At 29.6% G+C, this 11099-nt stretch overlaps 1 protein-coding gene across 1 annotated transcript in view; it reads left to right on the top strand.

The window, feature by feature from the left end:
- The first annotated feature begins 411 nt into the window (after positions 1-411).
- The window catches only part of LOC113374899 (titin), a 40584-nt gene continuing 29896 nt past the window's right edge, over positions 412-11099 (top strand). Inside the window, 1 exon segment of the mRNA XM_026614857.1 lies at positions 412-2893. Within this exon segment, the coding sequence (XP_026470642.1) occupies positions 563-2893 (2331 nt within the window). The 5' untranslated portion in view covers positions 412-562.

Below are 11099 nucleotides of genomic sequence, written 5' to 3'. Positions count from 1 at the left end.
ATTGTAATGTGTACACGACTGGTCGCCTGGACATAGCAAAGCAAACGTTACAGCGTGTCATTATCAGTGGAATGATCTAAATTAAATAGATTGTTATATCGTGTGTATATGGTTGATTCAGTGTATATTAGATAATAATAATTGGCTTTATCGCCGAAACGGATTTGAGCCGCTAGTGCCTTAGACTGGCGAAGGTGACCGTTGCGCGTGAGAACGCCGGCCGTCGTTTGATCCATGATCAGCAGTCGGCGTTGGAAAGCTGGTGGGGCGAACAACTGTTGTGCGAATAAGTGGGGCTGGGGGGGACAGGCCGTCAGTGGGCCACACTTGTTCGCTTCGATTTGATTATCGGAGGCATCGCGATCACTTCAACTTTACTTCTTAATTCGTCACTAGTCGGTTTGTACGTGTTGCTATTGTTAATGCTGACGTAATCGTGTTATTGAATGTGCTATTTATTTACCTTTGTATTATTATTTATGTGATAGAAAATTATTTTGTTTTGTTTATTTCGATAGATAGTGTCAGTGTTTGTATTTCAAATTAATGTGATCTGTGCAAAATGACGAGTAAAGAAAAGATATCGACGATGGATAATATTACAACTCCGATTGTTGTTTTGGAAAATATTGAGGAAAATTCAAATAGAATAATACAATTTAATTCTTCGACAGAATTAGCCAGTAGTTCTGTATCTAACGAAACGAAGTATGTCGTTGAGAATTCTGCAGAAGTCAAAATACAACGTACTGAGAGTGGGAGCACAGGTGTCGTCATAACGGACGTTAGCGATCTCCGCTTGAGTTCTGCTTCTTTAGACGAGCCGATTATTCATTCAAATTTCATCATTACAGAACCAAGAAATGACGTAGAATCTTTCTCGAAAGAAGCTTTTGGAAGCCATGGTGTAATTAAATTGACGCAAACTAGTGATGGGAAAGCGTTAAATAGCAATTCTAGTTTTTATGAAAAGGTGCTTTCAACTAGCAGTTCAACTTCCGCCCAACAAACTGATCTTTCAAGTTCGTCAAAAAATATTGACGAAACATCAAATAAAACCTTTTATTTACAAATGCGTGATGATAAAAATTCAAAGGCTGGACTAAAAATGGGTACAAATTATAAGAAAGATACATTAGATTTTATTGCTCACGAATGCAAAGATTCTGAAGAACGTGTTCCAAAAAGATTGAGTGATATTACATCGCCCATCGGCATTGAAACTACTTCCACTTCAACAAAATTAGACGGTAAGCGACTTGACCTGAGTGATGTAAAAACAGACAAGAATTTATCTTCAATTCGGACTGAAAGGACCTACATAACAAACAAAAATACTGCGGACAATGTTATTTCTACAAGTGGAAAAAATGTCAGAAAAATTAAAGATTCAAGTAAAAAAGATGATAAATTTAAAATTATTGATAAATCAACAAGGACTGAAGATGACAACTCAGAATTGACCAATCAAGACCGTGCTATATTTCTATCAAAAAATGAAAATCTCCCATCAGACCTAGTCCAAACAATGTTCACTGATTCTAAAACTAAAAAAATGTATGCAATAGTAAAAGGAGAATTGCAGCACGTAAATGATGAAATATTTCAATCAGATGAACCGCATGCGTGGACAGAAACAACGTATACAACGTTGGATGCTCTGGGTAATATTGTCTCTGAAAGCTTTGAAAAAAAGGAGAATACTACGTTCGATTCAAAAACTCTGACAAACGTACGACAGGAGACAAATCAAATTGCAGATAAGCTAAAAACTTTCAAACCGAGTGCTATATTAGATAAGTCGAAAAATAGGATATTGTTAGAATCTAAAATCACAAATACAATTGGCGATGAAGATATAGTAGGGTTTACAGAAACTACATATATTACCACCGATGCCGCTGGTAATATTATTAATGAAATAGTTGAACGCGTTGCTAATAGCAGCGCGCAACCCATGAATGAAACTATGACGAGCACATCGACACCTAGCAAGCAGAAAGATCGACGTTCAGAAAGTATGTATGCCATTAAAGACTCATCTGGTGGCAATATTTTGTATACTAAAGATAGAACCGATGTAAGGGCTACAATTGACCAGTCTGAAGATAGTTCAATTGGTACTTTATCCACTCAAGTTACTGAACGACAAGATTACGAAATTAGCACCAAATCTGAAGAAACATTCAATAAATCAACATACCTTAGTGATATTTCAGAAAAACAATATTCTGCAGATAAAAATATAAAGCACCGCGAACTCACAAAAACGATAGACAATCAAAAAGATATCGAAAATATAAAAAATCCAAAAACTAAAGTTGTTATGATTGATGACCCAATAAGACCAGGAAAAATGATACGTAAGGTTGTACAATTGAAGCAAAAAGATGATTTAATTCATAATAAAACTGTGAAGGTGCATCAAGAAAACACCACGGATAAAAAGATTGAAATTAAGAATGAAATAACAGAACAAGTGAATACATCATTAATAAAATCTTGTGATAGTAGTAATACAGTAACCGACAATGAAGAATCTGTTCGCATATATAGCGGCGTAGGTAATAAGTTTCATGATATTCTTCCTCAAAATATAGTTAGTAATATTGAAAAAGATAATTATAAGGATGGTATCAAAAGCATGCACACAACAATAGAAGACGATAGTCATTCTGAAATAATAGCTAGCACGCAGATCAGTGCATATCATAAGATTTCGAATTTAACGACTTTTGACACGACCGATTCTCATGTTACGAGTTCGAATAATGAAAATTTAGTATTTGAAGGGTCTTCTTCAATTACTGATGTTAGTGTAAATGAGCTTTCATTCGTCGATAATAATGCAAGAAATCTTGACGTTTCATCACTAAAGAGCGATGAATACTCAGTAAGTTCATTTTTATATTTTCAAATATAACTAAATATATTCTAACAAAATAATATTATATATATATATATATATATATATATATATATATATATTTATATATAGTAAAAGGCGAACCATTGTGTTACCTTTTCAAAAGCTATTATAAAATAACAAACTAATTACTCAATGTCTTCCGATAGATTCCCAAATCCTCAAATTAAAATAGGTATAACTATAAAGAAAATTATGATAAATGCATGGGCATAACAATAACATTAAAGATTAATAATCCAGGTTGACCTAATTCTTAGCAACTTATTTTATTTTAATGTTTTTAGAGTTACTTTTTAATTTTCACTAACACGTTTGTTTCACTTAAATCCTAAATGGTTTGACTAAATAATTACAGAAACATTAACACCTAATGTAATTCTAACTCAAATTTTCTGTTTTTTTCGTTTGATTATTACGATAGAATTTTAAGCATCTAATAGAATATATCTTTATTTTAGCAATATATTGTAAAATGACTTGAATGGGCGCGAATGAATTATGAAATTATCAGATTTAATTATTTCAGATTTTTCAAAAAATTGAATATTTTGATAATTTTCGTCAATTTTTTGAGAATCGAATATTTTGAGAAAATAAAAAACTAGAAATCTTATTATTAAATAAAATTTGAAATTCTTTCTATAATAAGAATTTTGCAAATAGTTGTTTCTTGAGCAATGGGTATGGGCGCGTCGCAATAAGAAATCGGCCACACCCGATCGTAACCGTTTATACGTTTTTTGCTTTAAAAATATCCGAAATTGGTCAAAATATAGTGAATATTTGAAGTGGACTCAGTTTTCCAATTACCGTTTTCTCGAAATTGTAAAAGATATCAAAGAAAAATCTGCCTAATTTACAATACTTCTAATTTTTTAATTTTATTTTAATTCGGACTAAAGTTCTAATAATTAAACAACATATTTAAACAAATAATTTCAACTTTGCAATTCAGTTTATATAACTCTAATAAATATTAGACAATGTTACAATATTTATAATAATCTATTTGAAAATATTTAACCCTCCGTCGGTCGGCGTGGTCTGGCCAGGCTTTTTTCGACTTCAATTAATAAAAAAAAATACTTCTAGTAATTCTATCGACTTGAAATTTCTTGACTTTTCCTAAAATTTCATTAGCTGTCGATCAATGAAAAAATCAGGACGAAAAAATGTACAGAAGGATAATTATAAGGATATTAACTTTTTTATACTTCGAACGGTCGGAAAGGTCTGTCTAGACCACCCATACATTTTGTATGAAATATACGCTTTTTAATATGTAAACCAGTATTTTGTCTTTTTTCATGGTATTTTCTATTCAAACTGCTTTGTTTATATTCTTTGCTATGTGTTGTAACATGAATGTTAGTATTTTCATGACGAGAGTTCCTTGAGAACCTACCAAACTTATTGGTAATCGCAAACACTGAAAATCGGATGAGTAATGCACACATTCATTTCAAAGGCGCCGAAAAAGAATAAATATTGTTTTTCATTGATTTAAAACAGAAAAATTAACAAAAAAAACGATTTTTTTTTATATATCTTGATTTTTTTATATAATCGTTAATACATAAGACACCAAAAACTCATTTAACCCATATAGATGCATGTAAAATGAATGGTGGTCTAGCCAGACCTTTCCGACCGTTCGAAGGTGAAAAAATATCCGACCGATGGAGGGTTAATATTCCTCGAACATTTTGTTACGGTACGGGAAGTTTCAGCAATTTGCCTTAAGGCACGATGCCATGCACCCCACTAGTTTTTTTTAACAAAATTGCGTACCACATTGACTTAATTAACTAATAACTATAGCTAATCAACTTAATATTATTTAATTTATTAATTTATATTACACTGAGGATGAGACAAACTTGATCTACAAGCTGTCTTGCTTTTGTACATCTTAACCCAGCATTTTTATAGGCGATAAAAGTGGCGAACGCCGATTTTTACTTGATATTGTATTTGATTAATTACCTCAGTTTACAAATGCTTACTTATAAATATTCAAAAACAATTCATTTTAATGGAAGTGCATCAAGACGGTAGATTTTTTTTAAATTTCCCGACTTTATTATTTTTTATGCATCAAGCTTTGTATTATACGTATATGCAGGGTCGGATTTAAAAATTTGGCACCCTTTGGTACTGACGAAAAAATTTACTTAATTAAATTTTATATTTCATTTTTGTAAAATTAAAATAACTATTTGATTGCAAAAAAATTATTACGCATTACATAGTATAACTAGTGGTGCATGGCATCGTGCCCTAAGGCAAATTGCTGGAACTTTCCGTGTTCGATACGATATCAAAATAAAAAAAAAATTAAAATTCATTGGAATTCTTGAAACAAAGTTTTTGAAAACATTTGACTTTATTGAAAATTTTGTTTTTCTTATATTTTCAAATTTATGGTTTTGGAGATCGAATAAAAAAAATACAATTTGGCGATCAAAAATGATCATTAGACATATACACATCAAATTATCAGATATTTTATAAAGATTTTAATAATGAGTAAAAATTTTGTTCATATTTCTATGGGTTGCGACGCGGCGTCTATGCGCTTCGATGTTTCGTCCCTAGAACAGCTATGAAGCGCGATTGCTTTGAAAAAAGTTCATAATTTTTAAAAAAAATTAACATAAAATATATTTTTTTTTGAAAAAGCCATTTTTTTTCATTTTTCAACAAATTTTAAAACTTTTTTAAAAAATTTAATTATCGGTGCAGAAACTTTCGGCAATATTCCTTAAGGCACGATGCTTAGCTTTCTTTTTTTTCGGCGCAATAAGCTTGGAAGTGATCTGAAGAACATATTTTTCTTAAACTTTCAGCTCGTTTATGAATCTCTCTATTAGCCAAATTGCCAAATTGCCAAATTTGATAATAACTTATTAACCAATTTCATAATTTACGTTGGGAGAGGTAGAGAAGGGATAGAGCAGGGTCGACTCCGCGCTCATAATGAATTCAAATTAATGTCGAAAAATTTGAAATAAAACATAATAAATTTTGATAATCGGTTATTTGAACCGAAACTTTGCACTGTAATAGTATTATGTTTTGTTAATTATATTTCTTGAAATAAAAAATGTTATTAAAAAGAATTAGTTAATTAATTAAAATTTTTGCCGCCCTGGGCACTAGCTTCGACTGCCCTTGCTGTAAATCCAGCACTGCGTATATGTATACATATGAATATACATAAATGTACATGTACACATACTTATGCTTATGTATATATGCATATATTTACATATAATAACTAAGTTAACAATTATCATTTGGCTTCCGCAATGTAATATAGATTAAAACAAAAAATCAACGTTTTATATCGTGTAAGCATTTAGTTTAGGTACTACGGAAAATTAAATTACATATTACATAAATTTATTTATCTAAAATTAAAGTAACAGTCAACTTTCACAACGTGGTTGTTTATTTATCTTTAAAATATGTTTTTGTGGATGAAAATAAGTAAGAGTTATTTTTTATTGATAGATAGGAATTTATAAACTAGTTGCCGAACAGACTTCTTTGTCACACACACACACACACACACACACATATATATATATATATATATATATATATATATACACAATATTTATAATTTTGTCGACGTTGAAACATTTGAGATAATTTGCAGCTCATTCGTCGAAATAAAGAAGGTTAATATTGAAAAATTTCTTTATTATACGTTTTGATACTTGATGTGTGTCACCATTTAGCAGTCTAAATTACATTACAATGAATAACAAAAACATAAAAAATTATGAGAGAACAGGATTTTCAATTTTGCAATAACTAATAATTAAATAATAAATATTTTTTTTGGCTCCACTTTTATGCATGTTCAGTATGCCTCCGTTTTATAAAGTTTTGTAGAGCAGGGTATCATTTTGTCATTTTTTGCTTTAGTAGTTCGGAGCAATTCTTTTCTGTTTGATCGTATTGCTCGACCAAAAAAGTTGTGATGTCGCATAATTTTTTGCAAGTGATAAACTTGTTAAGAAATTATCTGGCGTGATATTTCGTCCACCTCCTGAATATGGCTCAGTCAGTTTACATATAACAAACTCGCCCAAGGAAACATTTGATCTACTGGCTTCATTTTTGCCCCAATAGGGAAAACCGTTTAGAAGATACTTGCTTCTAACATCAAACTAAAATTTGATTCTACCATTTCAACAGGATAGTTTGCAAGAAATACTTTTTATGAAAAGGATTATAAGTTACGTGTCTAAAACGTTGAGACAATTTGACAATTTGGCAAAATAGGTATAGCACATATGAATTATTGGATGTAAGGAAGTAGGGAGGAATATGCATTACTTTTTGTATACCTTTCATTGTTATATGAAAAACAAAAAAAAATGATTTAAAAAAATAATTACCTAAAATTGTTATGTATATCACATTAAAAGTGTAAATGAGTCAAATTGACTTGCTCTGTCAATCTAGTGATATGAATATTTATAAGTATGCCTACAAAAATTAATTAAGCTTAAAATTGCAATATAGATCAGGTCGTACGCTAAAGAGTACTCATTAATATAATTTTGATTATCACTTATATTGATTGATTGATTATGTAATCGCTGTTCAAATAATTTCAAAGTTAATTATTTCTATTATTGTATATTTTTTGTAATTATTTTAGATTTGCTAAATGATGACACACACACACACACACACACACATATATATATATATATATATATATATATATATATATATATATACATATACATATCAAGTGTCGAAACGCAAAAATAATGAATGGTCTACATTATTCATATATCTTATATATAAAATTCTTCTGTAATGATGTATGAATTGATACTTCTTCTACACGGTTATTACGATTTTAATAAATCTTTTTAGAGTTTGTCGAGAAATTTTCGAGTTGTGGGGAATTATAAAACAATAGTAATATTATAGAAATAAATGGAAAAAATGCAAAAACCACATATTATTGTTCGAAATTGAATACATTTCGACACATGAGAACTGTCTGCTAAAAATATCGATTTAATTGAAATTTGAATTTAGTTTAACCGAGCCTGGACAATATTAGAATATAATATCCATATTCATGATTATAACTTAAAAAAATGTAATATCTACAATATTATTTCCGGAAACCAGCTGAGATGTGCCAGAAATTAAAATAATATAAGATACAATATATGTTTGGCAGTAGAAAATATATAATTTAGTTTAATAAATAACACAATACGTCCAAAACTGCATATACATTATTTTTTAAAACTTATGCATGTTGTATTTTGCTTTACTTTACCTATTTAAATACAAAAGAATATTTCTACTTATTGAAAAAATTATTTAGAATTTTGTTTCATGTGTCAAAAATTCATTTGTTTGGCATTGGATATGGAATATTTAGCAAGTTCGTGATCTTAGATTGAACAGTGCCATTTGAACTAGATTTTACAAATTAATTCACCTAAGATTTTAACTAAAGTAATAATGTTTATTAACTTCCCGTAGGGCAAGTTATAGTAATCGCAAAAAAATCGAAAATGAAAATATTTATATATCTTTACGTTTCAGAGGTTTCTGAACATTTTGGCATACCTTAGAAAAAATGGATGTATGTGTGTGTGTGTGTGTGTGTGTATGTATGTATGTATGTATGTATGTATGTATGTATGTGTGTGTATGTATGTGCGGATACAAATTTTCGTCGACGATTTCGGGAACACGGATTAACCGATTTGAATAATTCAAAAAACATTCGATTCGTATTGATAAGGAGACGTGCTGATTAGTTTTTGGCAAGGGCAGGTCCAGCCGTTCCAAAGATACGGGGCAAAAAGTGCCAAAAACGGTACCTCCATTTTTAAGAGAACGGAGCGTCCGATTTGAATAATTCAAAAAACATTTTACTTGTATTGACAAGATGTAGAATTGATCAAATTTTCATGAAGGCAGGTCTAGCGGTTTCGGAGATCTAATGAAAAAAGTAAAAAAAAATGCCATTCGGCGGTTAAAAATGATCATTAGACATATGCACATCAAATTGTCAGATATTTTATAGAGATTTCAACAATAAGTATATTTTTTTTTTACATTTCTGTGGGTTCCGTACCAATGTTTACGCGTTAGACGGCGGCGCGGCACTAGCGAGCTTTGACATTTCGTCTCTATGCAGTTCAAGCAGTGCAGTGCAAGTGAAAAAAAGTTCAGAATTTTCAAAATATGTCAAAATGAAGAAAACATTTTTTTTCAAAATTTTTTTTTGTTTTCAAAAAAAAAATTTTTTCTCAAAAAAAAATTTTTCTTCAAATAATTTTTTTTTTTTTCAAAAAAAAGTATTTTTTTGTCAAATTTATAGTTTCTCAAAAATCTATTTTTTTCGAAGTAAAATTTTTTCAAAAATGTTAATCGGTTTTTAAAAAAAATAATAATTTTTGTACGGGAAGTTCCAGCAATTTGCCTTAAGGCACGATGCCCTAATTGCCTTAAGACAGAATTCCACTTACAGCTAGTTAAATTATTATTAAGAAAAATGTAATCTAGGAATTGTAATTGCCAAAAAGCAACTAATATAGGGTACGTGATATTGCTCTTTTACCGTAGATACTATATTTGTTCTTTATGAATTTCTTATACTGATAAAAAAAACTGCAGTTTCCTATACGTATATAGCTTATGCTAAGACCAAAAATGGAAGGACATTGAATACAATATTAACTAGTGGGGTGGGTGGCATCATGACTTAAGGCAAATTGCTGGAACTTCCCGTACCGGAACGAAATGTTCGAGGAATACTGAATGTTTTCAAATAGATTATTATAAATATTGAAACATTGTCTAATATTTATAAGAAGTATATAAACTGAATTGCAAATTTAAAATTATTTGTTTAAGTTATATTCGAACTTTAGTCAGAATAAAAATAAAATCTGAATTATTTTCGATATACAAGAAAAACTAAAAAAAAAAAAAAACAAAATCAATTATTTTGTTAAGACAAGCAGAAAGTTCTTTGAATCATTTAAATCGGACGCTTAGTTCTCTCAAAAACTGCCATTTTTTACATATTTAGCTCCGTATCTTCGAAATGGCTGGGCCTGCCTTTGCCAAAAACTAATAGACGTTTCTCCAAATCATTACTAATTGAATGTTTTTTAGATCATTCAAATCGGATACTCCGTTCTCTCAATTTTCTGCACTCTTTGCTCCGTATCTCCGAAACAGCTGGACCTGCCTTCGCCAAAAACTAATCAGCTCTTTTACCTATCAATAGGAATCGAATGTTTTTGGAACCATTCAAATCGGTTGATCCGTGCGCCCGAAAACGTGACTGAAACCTTCAAAACGTCGAGAAATGTAAAAATTTTCAATTCCGATTTTCGGTCCATTACAATAACTTACCCTACGGGAAGTTAAAAAGTATAGGATAGGATATTAAAAAAATTGCAACTTAAATTGGGGACGTGGGTATAGGACAACGTCTGTCGGGTCATCTGGCATATATATATATATATATATATATATATATATATATGATTTTTTTATCTTATAGAAAAGTTTGGAATTAAAAATTAATTTATAAATCTTTGTATTTTTAAGAATATATGTATATTTCTGTAGATGTATGTATGTATATGTATATGTATATATGCGTAGGTTTTATGTGTATATATGTACTTATATATTTATTCATATATTCTTTTTCTTTTTTTATCTATTTAATATCTAGTTTCTATTACCTTTCCTATCAGTTATAATTTGTTTGTTGTCAAGTGTTGCTGTTTTGTTAATTCTTTTCTTATATTTATAGTTTCTTTACCAATCCACATATATTATAATTATCTAGTTATACTAATTTTTTATACTGTTTTTAGATCCACTGATGATGACATTAAATTGAATGTCGAAACGTTTAGAATTAAAGATTAATTTATAAATCTTTGATTTTTATTTTTTTTATGTATCGCCCCACAAGAACTTACTCATATATCTCAACATCAAAATTAACAACTAAATCATATATACATATATTAAATCTTAATACACCAAAATTGCAACAGCAACAGCATCAAAATAATAATTTTTTCAACATAATGTTTTGAAAATTGCAAACAAAGAAACCAAACCTAAATACTATTAGGTATCTAGGATT

The sequence above is a fragment of the Ctenocephalides felis genome, unplaced genomic scaffold (genome assembly GCF_003426905.1).
Source record: "Ctenocephalides felis isolate EL2017-DRISC unplaced genomic scaffold, ASM342690v1 CF-g0.4_SCAFFOLD_01886, whole genome shotgun sequence".
NCBI classification, from domain to species: Eukaryota; Metazoa; Arthropoda; class Insecta; order Siphonaptera; family Pulicidae; genus Ctenocephalides; species Ctenocephalides felis.
Note: the sequence above shows the minus strand (reverse complement) of the source record. Positions and strands in the feature narration are given on the sequence as shown.